At 46.4% G+C, this 22,189-nt stretch overlaps 1 protein-coding gene across 2 annotated transcripts in view; it reads left to right on the plus strand.

Annotated features, from left to right (window-relative positions):
• The window catches only part of bach2b (BTB and CNC homology 1, basic leucine zipper transcription factor 2b), a 68,296-nt gene that overhangs the window by 29,674 nt on the left and 16,433 nt on the right, over positions 1-22,189 (plus strand). For both annotated transcript variants that reach the window (XM_037449286.2, XM_037449285.2), the window contains one exon: positions 13,726-13,980. In XM_037449286.2, the coding sequence (XP_037305183.2) occupies positions 13,738-13,980 (243 nt within the window). In that variant the 5' untranslated portion in view covers positions 13,726-13,737. The remainder of the gene's footprint in view (positions 1-13,725; positions 13,981-22,189) is intronic.

The raw sequence follows: 22,189 nt of genomic DNA on the forward strand, positions 1-22,189 counted from the left end.
CATTCACAGATGCTCACAGGATTACAGATCAATGACCTAAACATGGTTCTATAGGTTTGTCACTGAGTCACCACAAAATGAGACATATTTTGTTTGGTGCAGCTTTAACCCCCTCCACCCCTAAAAAAAAAAAAAAAGAACTGTTGTGACTGTTAAGGAAATCTGAACCACAGAAAGATTTTCTATATGAGTAACATGAGTGAATAAATCTGGGCATCAACCTCTACCTCAGTCACTCTTTTAGCGTTTGCTCTGAATGGAGACGTTGACGTGCCGGGGAGGTTCTTTGATTTGAACAGGTGTTTGTGTTGTTTAGCGCCACGTTTATCGGTCCGTCTGGCTGCTCTCGATATTTCTTCACACGCCGGCTGACCAATTTCCCCAACCTGCGTCGGTCTGCTGACCTCTATGGTGACGCACACAGCAATGCGCTTATGGAGAGCTTTTTAGAGCTCCGAAAAGTGGTCCAGGAACACAGAAACACGATAGACCGGACACCAACAAAACACTTGGTTGTGAACGTTTCCCCCCCCCCGTCGCTCTTTGGCCCTGGACCTGTTGTAAATTCAGTGTTTTAATCAAGAAGAAAGAGATCAATATTTATCTCCTGGCTTATTGACTTGAGTATCGACTGACTCTGACCAGACTGTGACCGAGCAGTCGGATGGGCAGCCCTTTTGTTTTAGCGTGTGCGGCTGCCCCCCCCTCCCTCTGACTGCTGTCATGATGCAGAAGTCACATTGCAACAACACAACATGTTGAACAGATTGCTCTAGCGGGCCGGGCCTCCCCAGTGTGCATAAATCACTGGCTGGATCCGGGCGTCGGGAACGTTGATGTTTCAGGTTGTGGAATCCCTTTTTATTTATATATATGTATATAAATATATTTGTTCTAAACCCACAGATTAAAACCAGTGGTAGTGATGTCACTTCCTCTTCCCCAGTGAATAGATTTCCACTGAGACTTGTGACGCCTGGGCGGGTGGATGGCGAGTGTGTGTGTGTGTGTGTGTGTGGGGGGGGGTGTTTGATACACGAGTACCGCTTTCTCTTCTCGGGTTGAGTCATCAATACCGAAGCCGCGAAACCGCACTCAGGTTACTGTTCCGATTGAAACGTTGAGACTATCATTCCGTGCCCCCGGCACCTGACGTGTGAGTGAGGGGAAGGACCCGCCGCGCGCACCCTGACGCTGACCCGCTCAAGTCACGAGTCACGCCCCGCCAGCAGGACGCACGTGTCCGAGGGCACGTCGTAATGGCGACCCGCTTTTGAGATGAGCGAGGCTCGCCTCAGGTCCACGTGAGCTGTTGGGGTCACATCGCTCCCGCCAGGTCACCGAGTCTTTTGCAATCAGTCGAATTTGCTGACTCACACGATCGAGGCGGTGGTGCTTCACACCAGAGGCTGTGAAAGGAGCACAGCGGTTACAGAAACCACTGAGATTGCGAGTTACGCAGAAGACGCGTCGGAGCGGCTGCAACTGACTCCGATATCACATATCAAATCAAATGCTCTGACAAAACCAAACCATTGTTACAATCTGAGCTGTAATAATCCAATGCAAGCATCGAATAACTGTCAATAGCTTTGTTTGTTGTTTACCTTCCTATTGGAGGGACAAGCTGTGTCGGGTCGTTATTCTGTCGCCGTCACGTTGAGCATCCAGCATTTGACTTTGTAATGATTAATGGTTCAAACTAAAAAAAAAATGTCTATTGTCACCTTCATTAATCATTCATTAAGTCGATGTATTTTATTTAATTATTGATGAGTGAATGTTGAGATTACATTTTTGGCACAGACACGATACAAAGTTATTATCTTTTCGCGCTCACTTTGCAGAACGTAAACGTGACTTCTTTTTTTCGGTCAACAAAATAATCCCTTATCCCAATGCACAGAGACTTTGTCTAAATATGAGGAACATTTGATCAGGGATTAAGAAAACAGGAGCCATAATCTGCTCAAGCATTCAGTCCCAACCCACTCGATACTTGTTGTTGTTCAACTGTATCTCCGTGTAAATATGAGGAAAAACGTGGATTACTTTTCAATCCAAAGCGTGTGACATTCCTGCACACAGCACTTTGTGGGGAGGTGAGAGTGGAGGTTGGTGCATTGTTCAGGCCACTAATAAATAATAAATAGTGTAGCCTAAAGTTGACCATGTACATTAATCATGCAATGCAAACCAACGTATTTATAACATCCCTGAATTTATGTTTCTTTGGTTGATTAAATAATATATTTATATGTGCAGCATTACAGTGAATTTAAAATGTATTATGAGTATGAGCATTTGTAGGAAAAAGGGTTCAATGATCATTTCTCACCAACTTGAACCAGCACTTAGTGCCTCTAAACCTAAAATCCAACCACTTCACATGATGCATGCATGATGACGGTTATCTTCGGACCCTTTCATATCAGAGCAGCTCATCACTCACACAACACAGAGGCCTCCTGTTACTCAAAGACATGATGTTGCAAGTACAGTTTTCTCTGTAGTACACCAACCGTTCGGTCGCCAACCCCCTGTGTGTGTGTGTGTGTGTGTGTGTGTGTGTGTGTGTGTGTGTGTGTGTGTACGTGTATATATTTTCACCCAGATCACTTTCTAAATGTGGCTGCTCCTGCCAGCAGGTCATCTAACCCGGTATGGCCATTCCCTGGCCGGGTTATTGTGAGCGAGCACGAAGCTCGACTTCAGGCGTTGGAACATGTGACTGTGCTTCAAACTGTGCCCCCCCCCCCCCCCCCCCCCCCAGTGCCCCTCACACTGACAGCGACGGCTGCCCAGCAGACCCCTTAGACACGCACTGCCCCAGTGACATGAAGGTGTTCCTGAGGCCTGACTGTTTACCCGGGAGCAGGCAAACCAGCCGGGGGGGGAAGAGGGATCGCCTCTGCCGTCACGGCCCAGAAATGTGTCACACCAGAGCGACGAATAATAATAACACGGCGATAAGAAACAGGGCTGCCAGGTAAAGGTCCTGACCTTTGCTGACCAGGGAGAAGTGTTGGCCTGGGTCACCCTGACGGGGCTCTGGCAGAGTCTCCGGTCTTTGTGTCGTGCTCACAAGTCTCAAGAAAATAATTTCCATTTTGTCTTTTCTACATGATGGTGAGTGTTTCTCCTTCCATTATATAGGGGCGGCTTCCCTCTACAAACAGTAAATTGAACCCAAACCACAAACTCTCTTCAACAAAGTGGTTGTATTCGGATCCACGATAGTAACCACGTTCTCACTGTGACCTTTTCATTATTTTTCTTCGTCAAGGAAGAAAACAACACATTTAAGACCAGCCCGTTTGAACCACTAACGGGGCCTCCCGGTCTTCTGTGCGGTCTTTCGTGTGGGACGGCTAAAGGAAGGACTGAGCAAGACTACAGCAAAGCCCACGAGAAGGAATCTGATGTGAAAAGGTGCAGGGCGTCCAGCTTGCAGCCATAACTTAGCTTACCTCAGACGTGGCATGTCTCTTTGTGCTTGTCACCGGGCCATTACAATCATTCGCATCTTTGGATGTCGTCTTCCCCCCCCCCCCTCGCCTATGCCACCCTGTTGATCTCAGCTGGATATTTTGTTTCATTGCGCCGGTTTTCGCACATTTCTGCGTGTTTCTGCAATCTTTAGGAAGCTCGCACAAGCAATGTGAGAAAATAACGTGCTTTTTTTTTTGCCTTATCAACACCTCGGTACCCTGCAGCCCACCCACACGAACACACATGATCCCCGATCATCGTGCAAACACACGCACGCACGCACACCACACTTAAATTTGCACAAACACACCCCCACACACACACACACACACATGCGTACAGAAATGGCTTTTGAAGGCTTTTTGACGTGGGCGATGCCTGCGTGTCGACTCTTTCCTGTGGGGAGACTTTCCACTTGCCTTTTTTTTTTTTTTTTCCATGAGTCCTCTGAGCGTAAGCTTCTGTGTCACAGTCGACGGGCTGATTTTCAACTTCCTCGTGCGCGCTGACTTTATTGTTTGGAATAAAAGGCTTCCACCTCAAACCCTGCCCCCCCCCCCCCACTCTGCGCTCCATCCGCTTTTTTTTCCACCCGGGCCCCATAAATAATGCAGCACATAATCCAGTCTTGGGCACACTATGCTTGCAGCCTCTTGGCCTGCCAATCACAGGCCTAATTAGCACAATATCTGCTCCTTCCCTGCCCGCTGCTGGAAAACCCACCACGTGTCCTGGTCCAAATCCCTCAAAGGCCACTTTCCCTGCTGGTAGCGATGGTTTCTGGCCGTTTTCGCTTACCTTTGTGAGATTGTTTTCCGTATTTGCTGACGGAGGTGTCTGCAAACACCCCCCCCCCCCCCCCGCTTGTTTCCTTGTTGATTCAGCCAATTGCACAGGAAGAGGTTTATGCCATACCATTGTGTGCAGGTGTACCATGTCATTGTCGGTGTGAATCTCTTGCACAGCGCAGGAAACGCGACAAGCATCTGCCATTCTTTCTCTATAAGATTCTATCCAAGACTTACTTTTTTTAATCTTTTATAAAGTACAGATTTTAATGAAACACGTTGGAAAAGGTGTTGCGCTGAGTTCTGGCATTATATGACGCCTAAGAAGAAGCTGCAGCTCTGCTTCAAGTCGTTTGGGACAACGAGCCCAGTCTATAGATAACCCCCAGTGTTTCTATCACATGTGCAGCGTGTTACCATATAAGATGGCAATATGACTCACCCCGCTCACTGACCCACTATGTGGGAAGTCATGATTCATGCAAGCTGCATTTGAGCAGGCAGGGCCCAAAAATACTCTGGCATGCCATCACACATACACGCACACAACTATCACGATCACACACTCGCACATACCTTACTTGCTCAGTCATACTCCCCACCCACAGACACCGACCGGCTCAGATGCTGTCGGTAACACACGGTGAGAGACATTTGAAAGTTGTCAGAGCTCAGACGGGAATAACAGGATGACTGGATCTGTGCTGAGGCCTTTTTGAGGTAATGCCAACATATGCTTGCAGCTTTTTTTCTACTTCTGTGACTTTGACGTTGTATGGAGGAGATGATCCTTGAGACCTTAAAGTCAGGTTTTATGCCACAGGTAGCCTCAGTGAAATGGAATTCAGCCTTTCTGCCATGCAAATTATGCTTCGATGACATTCAGGAGAATGGATTTGGCTCTTTGCTGTTAGTCTTAATCTTAGTCAGCAGAGTGCATCTAATAATAGCCTCTTGGGTGTTAGATGTGTGAGCGATACATGCAGAAAACACGATGACGCCAAGTTTTGAAAACGTGTTTCATATAGTGATCCTCAAACACGTGCCTTTTTTTCGCTGATGTCAAAGACATACGCCTCGACACATTTTGAGGGGCTAGTAATGAGTTTCTTACAGCGTAACCCGGCTCTCTTCGATGGTTTCCCGGCCGCTTGTGCTCCTCGCTGAACGTTTCTTTAAAAAAAGTAAATCTCAGCGGTGATTTGAGTATTGATTCACGTGGTCGAGGTCACTGGCTGCACCTTTCTATCGCCGAGAGATGAAGTGGCTCTTGTGTTAATTAGGCCGATTGCAGATGGATGCAGGCTTTTGCAGATGCTCCCTCTCACAGCCGAGCGTATTCATCAGTGTCAGCGGCAGGAGGGTCGGCAGCTCGGCATGTACCCAGGGGGGGGGGGGGGCTCGGCCTGACCTAGGTTACCCGACTCATCTGACTGCACTAGGACTGCTGAGGACGTGAAGGGACTAGAGATTTAAATGCGATCATGCACAACATTTCTAAACTCCAGTTTCGTCTTGAATACCTCGACCAGGCGGTTCTTTCTTTCTTTGTTCAGGAATTGATACTGCTGGTGTCTTTACTCAGTCCTTGGATCGAAACACAGGGAGACAGTATTGATTTTTGTCCTGAGCAAGAAGCACCTGATCCATTTATAGATCCAGCCGTAGCCTGAGATGACTGTGCCCTCAATTTACCTTGAACTTTCTTGAACACCACCTATTGTAAATCCGGGACTTGTCACATTCTGCATACAGCACGTTTGAGGGGTCTTTTGCTAGTAAAATAGTTTTGTCAGTGTGTTTTTCACAAGACACATGGTCTCCTTAAAATCACATATGCATAACAAACTGCATTGTCAATTGAAGTTCAATGGAAACACATTTAATTACTCATTTAAGTTGTGTTAAATTTAGTTACGTTAAGATTTAATTTATGTAAGATGGCAATATAGGACAAGGAATGATATTTTACAATTCGTTTTGTTTCAATTTGAAATATTAACCACATGTTTAAAACTAAAAGTCATAACGTTTGAGAATGCAGTTCAGTTGGATGGGAGTGACTTGTTTGCTGGAGACAGGGTTGCACGAGCAGACCTATGTTTGGATTTAAATTGCATATGTAAAATAATTTGTAAAGCTCTCTTTACACATTCCTCCGTGTGTATTCCGCTGAGCATCAGCAGTGTGTCTCCGACATGTCTGTCTTGCATATGTTATCTCACGATCAATATCAGCAACCCAGTGGCCTGACGGGCTGTTTACCTTATCAGCAGTGAGGTGAATGAGGAGCTTCTGCCATAATTGTTAGTGAACCTTCAGTGGCCGTAGTGGAAAGCCCCGAAAAACTGCTCGTCTTCAATCTGGCCTCGCAATCTCAAAACGGAGGATATCACTTGTTGTTTTGCTCGATTTATCGCAAAACACCACGACACCGCGTTCCTTTTACATTCGTACTTCATGGTGTGTAAACTTATCGAAGGCTAAAGTTTCCTAGAAGACCGGGAAAAACCCCCCATGGCATATTAGTTGTCTATTTAAATCAAGCTTCCTTCTTCCTACTTAGAATGACCCTTTGAATAATGGGGCGATGGGGACTGATCAGCATGCTTTTTGTCTGCAACACCAACAGTTGCGGGGAAATAACCTCATTGCGTTTTGTTTTGGAGAGTCGCCTCAACCCATGGACAACCACGTAAACAGTGATAAACCCTTCAAGCGGGATCATCTTAGATGATTCAATTTATTAGAATGAGATTTACCATTTCACCACAATCTTACAGAATGAGTGTGTAGTAATGCCACAGGAGGGGGGGGGGAGGCCAGGGAGACATTTTTATAACCGTAAAGCGCTCCATTCTCATTAACACTCTCTATTATTGCCCCTATAAACCAATCCCACTTTAATCAATCCCCGTGCCTCGTATCCCTATTGATGTTGTAATGAACCACAAACACGATTTTGTGATGATCTCTGCAGTTTGTCTCGCAGCAAAGCACCATTGTGGGTATGATTAGCGGCACCGCCTCAGCTCTCGATAAATACTAGAGGAGAGCTTCTATGGTACATTAAATGTATGATGTACAAACATTAACTGAAATGTTCTTCCAACCGTGTATTGATTTAAAATAATTTCATCCATGTGCTACTTTAGCCTGGTGACAACACATTCTTAAAAGACATCCTGGAATACAAACTGCTTGCTTGGTGCAAAGACATTAGCCTTTACACCATGCAAGCTGAGATAAAGAAGAGATGGATGCATCGTTCTGTTTCATCCTTACCGACCACCAAAGGCAGTGGTTCACACTGCATGACTTGTATCAGTCACGACGAGTACCCACCTTGTGCCCACCATCTGCTGTGACAGACAAATACCACAGGGGGCTCCCCGGAGATAAAGTGAGTAAGCAGTATTTTCATACTACTATTGCCCTGAGACTTGGCATACAAGTGAAGGTTGTGCAGCCGGCTGCGAGCCCAAGGGAACAACAGCTGAAGCCGCTGTCAGTCCACCCAACAGGGGGAGGAGGATGAAGGGCAACCGTCTACCACTTTAGACGGAAAAAAGGGCTGTGGGCAAGTCGCAACCGCCGGCCCACGTGAGAGGAGGTGAGCAGCGCCCTGTGCTGCCAGGCTAGCCGCACTCAGCCAATTGTCCAAGTGCAACAGTATTTTTCGCCCTGCAGTTACAGGACAGAAAGGGCGGCAGTAACACACCCTGTGAGCAACCGTGGAGAGGGTCCGGATGGAAGCCCTCCGGGCAGTAAATGGTGATACTGCCTGTGGTGATGCACCCTGGAACATGAGAATAGGTTGACACACGTGAACCACTCTCCCTTGGAGACAGAACGTAAGGCGTCTGCTGTGCTCTACATGAGCAATGGCAACACTGCGGGACTTAGACTTCAGGTCGGTGACTGGACAGTCCAGAGCCTCTCTTTCTTACAAGGAAGTAGGTTCCCCCCCCCGGGTTGTGACAAGGGGGTCCAGCCTCAATAGTTCCCTCACCCAGAACCTAACTTAACGTTGATGTTGGTCATCACAACCCTGCAAGAGGCTGGCATCTAAATTGACGCTTATACCTTTGGTATAGGGTAGAAACGATGGATGAACTGCCCAGTAGCCAATCTGCTGCTGGAAGCAATAACCAAAGGCTGGCCTGGAGACCTCATGTCGTAGCCACCCTGCTTCTGGTTGCTTTTGGCAACTGTCAGGCCCCAGGTTTGCAGGTTGCCTGGGGGGAACATATGGTAGAGTTGCATGGATAGCGAGCCGCCCGTGGCAGTTACTGGGGTTAGCTGGGGGCTGAGGAGGACCTTGGGGCGGGCGGGGGGGGCAAAGTGAATGGTGGTATGTGTATCTGTGAAGAAACAGCTCTGGCTATCTACAACACTCTGTTTTCAGCAGGCGACACGCGTTGAACCGAAATAGGTCTGATCTCAGGATGACACCGGTAGTTATGCAGGACGGGGGGGAGTCATCCGAGGTCACTGGTGCCTTTGTTGGTATGAAGACTCGACCTGCAGCAAGGATGAAATAGAACTGTGTTGAGGTGGAAAATCCTGTGTATTTATTCCAATTATTTATTGTCAACGATGTTTACATGCCACTGTATTATATTGCGCAGTGTTTGGTTCTAAAGCAGCCTATTTAGCATATGTGTTTTACATTCTATCCAGTCTATAGAAACAATCAAACCTTAATATTTTTCCTCCCAGGCCAGTGCAAGCCTTTTTTTCTGGTGTCTTGCTATTTTTTGAGCTTACCACAGATTCCATAGAAGTATGGAAGTATACCAAGGTATTAAAAAGGGGACTTTCTATCACTCTGACGAATGCTGCCTCAAAAACTAATCTGAGGGCATGGGGAAGCAGATAGTTTCACTTGAGGAAATGAAACCCCTGCGAAGATCATCATCTGCATGTTACATTCAAAGGACTTACATTACCGTAGGAATTTTGTGTCAGAAAAGAGATTTAATAAAGCATACCTGTAAATGATTTTCAATTGAACTTTAGATGGTAATAAAATTCAAATTAAGGCTGCCATTGAGCTCGTCATCACCAACCGTGTTGGCATTTGCCACCTTTCGCTGCTCCAAGGGCGATCGTCACGGTGGCCTGATTTGATCATTCCAATTAAAACCATGTTCATCCTCTGTGTAATTACAATCACCTGGCAGGAGTCCTTCCCACCTAATGGTGCACAGTGACAGTGTGTTGATGTTAGTCTGCCTCCAACTGTACTGGCTCATTGGATAATGTGATTAGACTGCAGCAGCAGCAGTTGAGACTGAGGTTGTTTATTACAAGCAGCCACAGGGAGTGTTTCCACTTGACGAAATCCTCCCAATAGTTTGTAAGAGATGTAAAAGGTATTTGTCCCACAGTGAACAGTGCATGAGAACTCATGTCAAGGATTTTACTGCACTTGCAGTTTGTGTCCATGTGTCTGTTGGCCTCATTTATCTCTGCGCGGACTGTTTCCCTCTCTGAGACACTTCATCCGTCAGGAAATTATATAAAACACTCCTTACATCTTATTATATAAAGTAAAAAGACAGTAAAGCTCCTGGAAATCATCATTTACGCAACAGCATTTCTCAGAAATGGAGCAGCTTGTACTTTATTTAAATGATTCTCTTGGTATTACAACACTGTTCTTATTTCTGACTTGACTGCCACTTCGATTGGAAACACGGATGTTGTACTCATGCGGAAATTGCTTCAAGAAATTCCAAAGAGGGAAGAAGGAATTACTTTGAAACCAAAAAAGGCCCACAGTAAGCGTATTTTGACATCCATCATCCTGCTTACTTTTCTTTTGTGTTGCATTCTCGGATTGCTTCAATGACATTGATGAGTACAACCTCATGGTGACTGACAAAAGGCTCATGTCATTAACAAAAGTATTCCTACCCAACCTCCCCTGATTTACTGGCTGCAGGGCTTGTGCAGTTAAAGTGTGGATGGTGACAGGTAAGATTAGAATACTTTTACACGACAACGGAGGAAGACAACGTAGCAAGGTCAAAAGCGATATCTTTATGATATGAACAACCATGACTCTGCCGTCGGGGGTGGGGCTCAATTCAGCCTCCTAAGTACTCTCATTGTCCTCCCTTTGGTCCTTTTTATATTTTGTGCCGTCATGACCTCTTCCTTCCGCACACCCTGACCATTATTCTGCTGGGGGAGAGAGAGAGAGAGAGAGAGAGAAAGAGAGACATCATGGCATATCATGACACACTGTCAGACATTACCACCCCTCCCTCTTAAAGCCCCCAAACCAAGACCACATGAGATGACACTGTCAGGCCAAAGCTGACTCAAGCATCCTGCTGCTTGTCCTGTTCAGCTCACCGATTGGCTGTTTATGTGGGTTTCCCCTTGTAGTATTAATTTAGCTTAGTGATAAGTTTAGAGTGGATGTGGGTGGGGGGGTTATCTGACAAAACTATAGTAGTAGTAGTAGTATAGTATCTCAGCTGTGTTTCCATTGTTATATGCAACCTGGGATCTGCAGATTACACATCGCTTAAATTATGAAACCATCCTTGCATTGGTATCAACAAACCGTTCGTTGTCAACGATTCAGTTGGTGGAAGTGATTTATCAAGCAAAAATGTGAATTACTCACTTGTTCCGGCTTATAAAATCTGATTATTGGCTGTTCCAATTCAATTTATGAATTAACTATCTTTGGAATGGATTGCAGTGGGACATTTAGCAATTTGAAAACCACATCGTTGGCTCTGCTCAGTTGGCTCTGATGTTGTTTAATTCAGTTTTTTATAGGTCAATATTTTAGGAAGTTTCCAAGAGCAAATGAGACAACGCAATCTCGAAATCTCTTTTCCCACAAAATGCCTGAAAGCGTATCAGTTACTCTCCCGGTTTTACAACTCTGACACAAATCACGCAGCACAGGCCAAGTCCCATTCATCCAGTGGCGTGCTTCCTGCTTCCCAAATATACACGCATTATCATTACGGCTATCGCACATTTTGAAATTCACTAATCGCGATCAATCGCCTCAGCAGCTACCGAGACATTGTTCTTTTTGCATGTGCTCCCTTCAGCTCCCTCTGATGCACATTGTGTTCACAGTATGTGTGGGACTATTTGCGCACGTGCGGTGCACCGTACCTCTACAAAACATAATTGCTGTGGAGCTAATGGGTCTCTGGCCGCATTAGCCTTCATCAGCCACCCTCAGATCAGCGTGAAGGCGCTCCAGGAGCAGCCAGCAGGTGTGCCCTGAAGTCTGCACTGGCCGCTGCCGCAGCGCACTCCTCGCCATCACGCTGGGCGTTTGATCTGCGCGGCAGTGTGAACCACTCGCCGAGAAGGGTTGGCGAAATTAGTGCGGCGGAAAGAGCTGCCGTCAACAACTGGCCCACAAAGTCAAAAAAAGAAAAAGGAAAGAAAATATTTTGCATCCCTCAGCACTTCTAATGCCTCCACAACTGGCTATTTTGTGGTAGGTTTGTCTGTGTAAGGGTCTGTCTGTCTGTATGTGTGAGTGTGAATATGCCTGCACTGTATGTACTGTATGTGTGTGTCTTGTGTTTGTGTCATCCCTGCCTCCCCCCCCCCCCACACTGCAACAAACCCACCTTCAGACCAAGGGAAGACAGCGTGCATTCCAGGTTAGAAATAGCATGTTTGGCTTGCACTGAACCACTGAACCTCACAACCGCATCTGGAAACGTTATTCTTGGAAGACAACGGAAAAATGTTTGGTGGAAAGAAGCAAACTATATAACAGTTGCACCAGCCAGAACCACAGGAAAGTCTTGAATGACATAGTTGTTCCAAAACAGCCCCCACGCCAGACGAATCCGCTGTAGGGGTGGACTGCTCCAGTCACATCAGGCTCTGTGTTCCACGTAAACAACTGAATTTACGAATGGCCTGCAGGTAATGCGGCGAAATGAAACACCTCCCACAATTCTCACTTCCCCCTTTGCAGAGTGGGCTCACGATGCATATGCTCGCATCAGGTGTTTATTTTGTCGTACGTTGCACTCTCCGACGTTGATGAGACATCGAACATAACCCCTTCTTCTAGGCACATGCATAATGTTCTAAAAAGTCATCTCAACTTCCCCCCAAAATCAGTTTCATCATAGACCTGAGGTCAGAAATAGGTCACGTAGGCCTTGATGCATTTGCAAATTGCACCGGCAATGCCCTACATATACACAGGACACTTTACACAATCCATTGTATCACTTAATAGGTCGCATAGTAAATGCTTCTAGGGTTTACTGTTTATTTAATTTCTCAGAATATTCATCACAACGTCTTCTGTTTCAATCACCCTCTTTCAATCAAGCATCTGAATCAGTTTGACAATCCCAGCTACATGCTTCGCACACACACATAGTAGACCCTTGTGTTATCTTTCCTCAGAAATTGTTCTTCTGAAATCCAGAATTTTCCACAGAATAAATTACCTTCAGAAGAAAAACTGATGCTACAATGGATCAAACTGTCAGCTGACCAACTGGAGATTTTAGTCTTCTGTTTAAAGGACGTAGCTTTGCTTCCTCTTTTCCAGGAACCCTGGATTAGCACTTTCAATGCATCGCAGTGTGAGTCAGCTGGAGCTGCCTTTGCTCAACTTGGTCATCTAAGCTAACCCAAAGGAAGTCTTTCATCATTGAGGACATTCTTCTGCGTTCAATCATGAACACACATCTAATTTGCAAATAGGACAAAAAGACAAAGTCACACAATAAAAACGCATAGATTTTATGAAATGGCACACGTTATTCTGCTTTTGTTGAGGGTCCTTGAGTGTGAGAGGCTCCACTTCTGACTGTCAGCGTGTATTTTATAAATGAATACAAAGTATTTCTTTTATATCATGGCCGGTTAAACTGTAGATTTTTTTTTCCATTGTTTTTGGGTCGAACTTAACCTGCTGCCTGTACTTATTCACATTCCTCTCCAGCTGATGTTATCTTGCTGAGTGTGTCCAAGCTGCTCAGCATACCTTTACAGTGAGCTCCCCCCCCTTAGATTACAAACACATGTGGATCTCTACAGCCACACAGCACACAGCCGGTACTTTTAGGCTAGACTCTGTTACCTTTCATTTAACTGAGATGTGTTCTCTGTGATTTCATTCGTCGACGAGATGACCCGTTTTTTTGTGCATGCCATCTGAATGGGCTTTGGGGGAACCATGTGAATGTCTGTGTTTACGACGCTCAAAAGTCAGACGGGTTTGTGTAAGGATATCTTGTGCGAGTCCACACACAAGCGGGGGGGTGCAGCGCCGTTTCAATCTGTCTGTTTGAACGAGGCATTGAGCATTCTGTGAAGCGGGAAAGAGTCAGGCTTGCATGTGTCCAATCATGAGGCCGGCTTGCAGACCCTTCCAGCAACTCACCCGCTTTTCCCCCCTCCTCTGTTGTGCTCCTATTTCCAGGGCGTGAGCGGAATGTCCGTGGATGAGAAGCCTGAAGCCCCCATGTATGTGTATGAGTCGACAGTTCATTGTGCCAATATCCTCCTCTGCCTCAACGACCAGCGGAAGCAGGACATCCTGTGCGATGTGACCGTCCTGGTGGAGGGCAAGGAGTTCCGCGGGCACCGGTCCGTGCTGGCCGCCTGCAGCGAGTACTTCCTCCAGGCGCTGGTGGGCCAGGCGGAGAATGGGCTGGCCGTCAGCCTTCCGGAAGAGGTACGTCCATCAAACCCGCCGCGCCGTTCCCCTGAGAGATTTTCTCCTTTCTCAGGGGGGGGGTTAGTCGCATACATGTAGGACCGCTGGCCCGAGGCGCCCTATCCATGTGGATATCCTATGTGGAAAGCAAACATCAAGTCGCCTTATGGTATCCTCTCCTAAACATGTTTTCCTTCATAAAGTTGGTTTCTTGGATGGCACGTTAACCTTTTATCACACAAAGAAGCAATCCATTCACCGAGTACATTGGTTGTTTGGGTTAGAAATACTTGTTTCTACCTGTTTTCACTTCTTGGCCCTTCCTGATTGACCATAATTCCCACACTCACGCTAACGTTGGTACAGTGAGTCAGATGAAGCATTGTCAAATTGGAATTTAAAGGTTTGACTCATTTTTCCATTGCACAGCAGAAAGTGGTTGAGAAGGTTACTTTTGTATTATTACTTTCCAATTCTCCACTTCAGGGTGGACATTTGGTTGAGTTCACTCATTTTTGTCTTTTTTTATCTGCAGTGTCTGCTGTGAGAGAGGATGGCAGCACGACCGTGTTTTAATGTGACGCGCCGCTCTTTGGAGGGCAAAGATTCAGCGGAGGGTGTGAGAAAGTGCGTTATTGAGCCCATAAGGCTGCCATTACCAATTAGCACCTGTCTCACCCCTCCTCCGCCGCTGTTGTTGGCGACAGGAGGTAGCAATTTTCGCGGCGAGAATAACGCCACCTCGGGCTCGGCGCTCGTCAGGTTTTAGCGACTCCTTACTCCCGCTCACCTCGGCGCTCACGCTTTTAACTGATCCCCCCCCCCCACCCCGAAACACACGATGAAGCACTCCGCTGATGTATTGATGTCACACAGACCCACACGGGCTCACATACGTGTGCTGCTGTGAAAACTGGGGCAAATCCCTCATGTGCGGTGGAGATGTGGCTCCTCGCTGCGGCCGGCACTCATCAATAAAGGAACGCCTGTCGAACGACTTTGTGGCTGAAAGAGAAGTCGGAGTCAGATTGTCGTCTTGTGTGAAATGAGCATCTGTGGGGTTTTTTTTTTTTTCTTCTCCTTTTTTCTTCCCTTCCTCCTTAACTCAAAGAAGGGACTGCAGGGAAACGGCTGCCGGATGCTCAAAGCAGCATCTCTTTTTCTTCATGAATAATGCATGAGCCGCTGTGCGTTTCAGGTGTGAGGCGCTAGGGGGTCTTTTTTTATGGTTTTAGCTAAGCGCTCTTTCCCATGTCCATCCATTCCATTTGACAACATTTCCCACAAACATTGTTATCATTTGATCTAAAGGGGCAAAACTGAAACTTTATTCTGTCACAATGCAAAATGCATTTATTTTTATTTCGACTGGGCTGTGTCTCGGAATTCAAAAAGGCATCGGAACAAAATTAGCCAGGCAGTAGTATTGTAACTTCTCCAGATTTAATGATTCCAATTTGATCCTCTTTGAGGGGAGATCTAAAAAGAAAATACATTATTTGATTTTTTTCACCCAAGGGTTAGATCAGCGTGGTTTGTGATTGGACGACTACTGCAGCAGGTACAACCCAAACAGCTGTCTAAGATCTCTGAGATTTGTTGGCCAGTGGCCAGCATCTAGTATCTAAAAGCGCAAACAAATGCAAAAGTGCTGTCAGTCTTAGTCTTAGTTTTAACATTTGTAACAACGCACTGTCCTGATTATCACTGTGACAGGAAATGAATCGTGTGAATCGTGTAATTGCACAGTACCTAAAATGATTCATCTATTGTTCTTTTTAAATTCTTATGGATCTTAGTAAAGTATTAATATCACAATTGAATAATAATTGAAACTCCCACATTCAAAATTGTTAATGCTAATACCTCAAAAAATGCTAAAGCAAAAGTACTCATGCAAAATGTTCCCTTTAATATAACAGCATATGCTAAATGTATATGTGTGTATTATCACTAATGTATCATATCCAAGCAAATGTTGTAGCTGCAGCCCATTTTAATTACTGTTATTCTATATATCTTCATATTTTGGATATACTTAATCATGTAGATAAGTGCAGCTTTGCAGTGAAATAAATATAGTAAATACTGTGAACTAGTAGTATAGTAGTATAAAATATAACTACAAATATGGCAACACATTGTGCACAAACGGCTTTAAAAAATGAAACTTGCCCACGTCTCTTCATTTACTGTGTTCATCTCCTTAGTGTGTAACGGCACAGGAGATGCTGCATCTGACTGTCTACAACTCAGTCGCATCACGCAGGAACGTCGTTTTGCTGACGCGGCCTGACAAGTTGCTTTAAGGAGTCTGTCCCCCTTTGCTTTCACGGTCACTGACTAAAGCAGGATGACGCACGTGTCTGAACGCCGTCTTGCCTCGGCTGATGGGGGGGGGGGGGGGGGGGGGGGCGGGTCGGCTCAGAGGAGCCGCCTCCAGGCCGTGGCTCGATCTACGCAGAGTTTTCCTTCAGCATCTCTGCTCACGGCACCTATGTGTAAGAATTCAAATGGGCCTCGACTCCCAACTGGGGGAGAAAGTGGGAGGTTGTTGCAGAGGAAATGTGAAACAAAGACAACCTCCCCCACAAACCTTCCTCGCTCCTCCCTCCTTCTCCCCGCCCCCCCCTCCGCCGGGCGCTGTGAGTGACATCATCTATATCTAATGTGGTTGAGGGCTTGCGGAGGGGGCAGCGCGTTTCATCATGGGGCTTTGTTGGGCCATCACATCATGAGAACAACACAATCCAGCTTTATCTCAGCGATGCTGTCGTCCGGACCGAGGGGAAGGAACAGAAGAGCACAGCGCGCACACACACACACACACACACACACAGTGTTTCCCTGTATCATGGTTTTTGTGAGCGTCAGAACAAAGGGGGATTCATAAGAATCAGTGTGCCACAAAGAATTTTTCCTTTTTTCTTTTAAAGAGAGCCCTCCACTGGAGGGGAGCGGTCATCACTATGACACAAAAGACCTCCGTAGAGTTACTCATGGCTGTCACCTGTACAAGAGGCCGATGCAGAGAGCCTGATGATACTCTCCTAAGCTCTAGCAGAAACCTAATTTATTGCAGTGGTTAAATAAGCAGATGACGTCGTCATTCCAACAGTGGGCCACTTTTTTGCACGCCTTACATTTAGTTTGCTGTCTGGCCGAATGATTGATTTTAGACCCTTGCAGGGATGGTGGAGGGCTCCAGAATGTTGTGCATCATCAGTGCTTCCATTTCTTCATTTTTATTCTGGGTGAAAAAGCAGCACTGTTATTCAGCAGAGCGCTGGTTCACAGACCTCAAACCACCTCCTGTTTTTCAGTTCTTTCCTTAGTCACGGGCCAGGGAACACTGCACAGTTTTCATCTTGAAAGAAAGCAAACACACACACACACACACACACACACACAGATCTGAGTTCAGCGTATCCACCGGCAGTGTGTTGCAAATGTTGTGTGATTTATTTTAACAAGAGTAAAAATTTGAAGTGCTGCTTGTGTTCTTTACACCACACAATTCTAAAAGGTCTAAATATACTAAAGTTTGTTTTGTTAATAGATTGCTTAAAGGTCAAGCAATGGTGATGGTGGTTATGGCACATGATGAGGATTAGCGGTGAAGGGTTAAGAGGTCTTTTTTGGCTCTCCACACTTGAGAGCCAAAAAACACTCAGGATTATGACATGTGGAACCCCATTAAGCCAACCACTAAGTCAGTGGACGGGAAAGATGAGAGAGGGAGGAGAGACAAGACAGCGGGATGTCTTTGGCAAACCTGGCTGGTGTTATGCATTCGATCTGAGCTGTTTGAGGTCTGAACACACTGGTGCAAAGATTAAGATTTCCAAGACAAAGATGGATTAGGTCAACAGAGAGTGCAAACAACTATAAGGTATAGGGTGGGATATGAATGTATCCTTTGGACTGCGTGAATATACTTGTTTATAACAAGTGGACAAGTCGCCGTGGTCGTCTTTATTAACCAGAAGTGAAACGCGAGGGTGGTGTCAAGTACAAATGTATTTTTAGGTAAACAACATTTCACAATTAACTTCCATGAAAAGATGAGCAATGTCGTGGTAGCAAAGTGTAAGGTATCTATTCTACGAAGGGGGGTCATATTCTCATGGCTCTCATTTTGCAACCAAAGTAGTTGCTTCCTGCTGGCCATTAAAAATAAAGCAGCTTTAAGGCACCTGATAACTGAAGGGTGCCACCTCGATTGCAACATATCTCTTTTGGAAAGGAGATAACATTGATGTCAGTGGAGGAAAAAGTCCTCTCGTAACCATCCACTGGAGACCACAACATGGCTCGAAGAATCCATGCTGTTCTACCCGTAGATCTGGTATTGTCTCATTGCGGAGGCAACAGCTAGTTGAGAAACATTGGTTTGGCGCCAACTGACAACAGAGATCAAGTTTACAGCACCAGTTCCTTTTTAAAAACCAGCGTGATCTTGTCATAACCTGAGCCCAGCAGATCTTGCCACCTATATATAACTAAACCTGAGCCATAAAGGTGTCAGTTCAGAAAAAAAAATTAGACATATATTGTCTTGAAAGCCTTTGCCCAAGGACCTATTTTGTTGTCTGGGTTTGAGAACTTATTGGACTTCAGGCTCCTTGTGAAGTGACTAAAAACTATTTGCTTGACATGCAGACCAGAGACGGACGAATGTAATGCTCTTGTTGTGGTTTAGTGGGGCTGATGAGTGACATCCGTCTTCCCCGTCTCAGGCCAAGCAGTTGATTAGTACTCAACTCTTGCAAAATACCGGCTAATCTGATGGAGCCTCACAGCGAGTGCCTGGCTACGACACTATCGCTGAAATACAGCCTATCGGACAGATGGTGAGAGCCGGGGACCGAGCACAGAGCTCTGCCTTCCTTTAAAACGTGGGGGGTTGGGCGGCGGAAGATGAAGGGGGAGGAGGCAGTGGCGAGAAGAGCGATGAGCTGCATCGGCAGCACTGGCACTAATACCCAACACCCCCCGCCCCCCCCCCCCACCTCCTCGGTCCAGCGGGTGGTCTCTTTTCCTCTGCCAAAGCAGAGGACACATCTCGTGTCGTGAGCTGACAGGGAAGATGCCGTGTCTTTGTTTGAGTGTGAAAGGCCGCTGGGTGTGTCTTCGTGTGTAACCTCCAAATCCGGTATCTGGAGGTTTAATACAAAAAAATTTAAAAGGGGTTAAAATCCCCTGCACACAGACTTTCAGCAGCTTGGGCTGAAATAAACCTGCCACACACAAAGCGTGGCTGGACACTGAGGATGGGAGTAGCCCAGCGCGTGTTATTCTCCTTGGTTAAACATAGCGACAAACAGCCCAAACACACTAGTGTCTTATATAGGCTAGAGGTGGGGTCATGACCTCCCCAGTGTCTGGCCTGTACAGTAAGCTGCATTGGGAGAGGATTAGGATGTACACTATCTGGTTTAATCCACTGTGAGGGGGAGGTTTTACCCACCCGCAGCTCAGCACCAGGAGCGTCTGAGCTTGTGCCCTCAGTGAGGATGACACTTTCCTTACGTTCCAAATCTCTCAGCATCACAGTGAAAACATTTTCATTGTGCTTTTTACAGTGATGGCTCACTTATTTAACTGCAGGCCAATATGAAAATGTAAAACTGTACATTAATGTTGTAACGTGGACTAATTACAGTGTTTATAGACTTTTAGACCTATAGACCTTTTTTCTATTCAGTATTATAGTATTAAGTTGAGTTACAAGTTACATGGGTTGTGTCTGTTTTTTAAATTAGCTATAATTTTGAATGCAGTGAAATTAATAGTTTAGCTGTACTGAAAAACCACATATGAGGGGCAAGATATTTTACTTTTCAAAAATATGTATAGGTATAGGTATAGGTGTATAGTTTTGTTTGCCTGATCCTAACCAGTCGCTGTGCAGCTTTAACCATATCCAAGCATGATGATGAATTGTATGTATCTTTACATTTTGCCTGAGGAGCAATTAGTGGTTGGATGTCTTGTCTCAGGGACACTTCGACACGGGACATGGGGCAGCCGGGATTTGAACCACCAGCCTTGTGGCTCCCAGCGCATCACACTACCTCATGCGTCACCACCGTACCTAGTACTGTAATGCAAGCTGTTAGCGATGGGTACTTGGACCTGACTCTGGGCCGGGTTCTGTCCTTTGTCCCGACACACGGCTTAACCCACGACGGCGTCCCGACAGCGTACAGTGCAGCGCCTGTTTGGTCTGCATCAGTGCCGTTAGTCAGGACTTGTTATTGCTTTGTCTGAGAACACAGAGGTCCATGTCAGGTTACTCAGCACGTCTGACGCCGAAGCGTGGGCCGTTCCGTCCAATGGCGATGGAGTCATTCCCCCCCCCCGCGCTCCATTGCCATGCAATGCCATGTCCACATTAGCATGCATGACATGAGGGAATTTGCGGTGGTGCATTTCCATAAATCAGCCCTCTCCTCCGCGGAGACGAAAAGGGCAATGTCTGGGAGAGGAGGACGGGCTAGGTGAGGGCAAGGTGGGAAGTGATTTAGACAGGAAACGGGGGGGGGGGGGGGGGGGGTGGGGCGGTATTGCTCAGTGTGTTTATCAAAGGATTTTTGGCCGGCTTCCTGAAAATGTCATGCAAATAGTCCGTGGTCCTTGATTGGCTGCTGCCTGTGATTTCCTGCCCTGCAATGGTATCGTCTGTGCACTCCAGACACAAAACAGCCCCCAATCTGTCATGTTGATGAATTTGTCCCTTTGTCTTAACACGTACGCGAGTGTTGCGTACAGCTAGCGACCTGGAAACAACGCGCGTATCAGCGTCCCTCCCATCCTGTGTCGCTCACCGTGCGCCCTCCTTCGTTAGGGCCGCTGTGCCGGCTGCACCGTTGTGGAGTAATCGCACATGCATGGCGCAGGGTGCACGCAAAGATGCGCTCCCGCAGGCGGCAGCTGCTGATGCCGGCTGAAAATAGATCCCTGGTACGCTCAGCACTTTTCCTCCTGAAGCTTTGCTGTTTATCAGCAGCCCTGGATGGATGCAGCTGGCCGGCCTCATTTTAGCCGCCGTGGCCTCAACGTCGCAGTCGGCATTGCCAGGTCTACAGTAGATGTGTGTGTGTGTGTGTGTGTGTGTGTGTGTGTGTGTGTGTGAGAGCAGAGAGGCCACAGGCACAAGCAGGTTTGCGCTTTGTTTCTGTGCATGTCATGGACTCTCAGTTTTTAAAGATGAGCGCCTCTGTCTGGCCAGTCCGGCGGTATACGACGCGTTTTTATTATCTCGCCGCAATAGAGGCGTTTGGGTATAAAGAGTGATCCTGTTGACTGGTGACTCACGGCAGAATGTGGTCGCTGTTGCCAAGGGTGACGGCAACTGTTGGGGAAACACTGGCAGAATATGTAGGTGTCAATCAATTTAGAACACACACTCGTCATTGTTTTTCTGCACGGATGCATTCGGGCTGAATGTCACACAGAAAGTCACTTTTAACACAGTCGCTGATTGAACTGACCTGACTTAAACCGTTGGGTTTTCTGTTGGAATTATAATATGATTTTAATATGTCGAACGTTCAAAAAGACTGGAAAAAGTAAACTTGATACAAAATGTTGATATCTTAAGTCTGGGCTTCCTCTTTCATCCAGAAATGGAAATATGGAATTCACTACAGTTTAAGACAATATTGTTGACAGATCACATTATTCAGGTTCAGTCGGGTCAGTTTTAGCGGTGAGTACAGAAATGTGAGTCTACGTGTGTGCGTGTGTCCTGAGCAGTGTTGTGAATGAGTCAGTTGATAGTTCACTTAAAGCCTCTACCCCCCCCCTACCTCCCCCAATCCCCGACAGTCGGACAAAAACCCCACCCACCCACTTACCATCGCATACGCACGTATACCCCCCCCCCCGCTCATCGATATGGAGTAAGCAGCTTATTCTTAACAAAGACTGTTGGTGGGTTCAACACAAGGAGGATGCAGAAACCAATAATGCTCTTATGTTAAAACATTCGCAGTGGGTCCCCGTCACACATTGCACACTGTTTGCAAACAGATGTGTATTTAACATATCACCCATCTGTTAAGGCTGGTGCTGCTACCATGTCTTTACGTGGCAAACATTTGTCTGTCAGTCGCCATGTCACAGAAAAAAAAGCAATTCAGCGAACGTGCGGAAATTAAAACAAATGTCTTAATCACATTTTTTTCAAATGTGTGGGAATTTCCATGTCTCGTAAGCAGCA

Source organism: Pungitius pungitius, chromosome 20 (genome assembly GCF_949316345.1).
Source record: "Pungitius pungitius chromosome 20, fPunPun2.1, whole genome shotgun sequence".
NCBI classification, from domain to species: domain Eukaryota; kingdom Metazoa; phylum Chordata; class Actinopteri; order Perciformes; family Gasterosteidae; genus Pungitius; species Pungitius pungitius.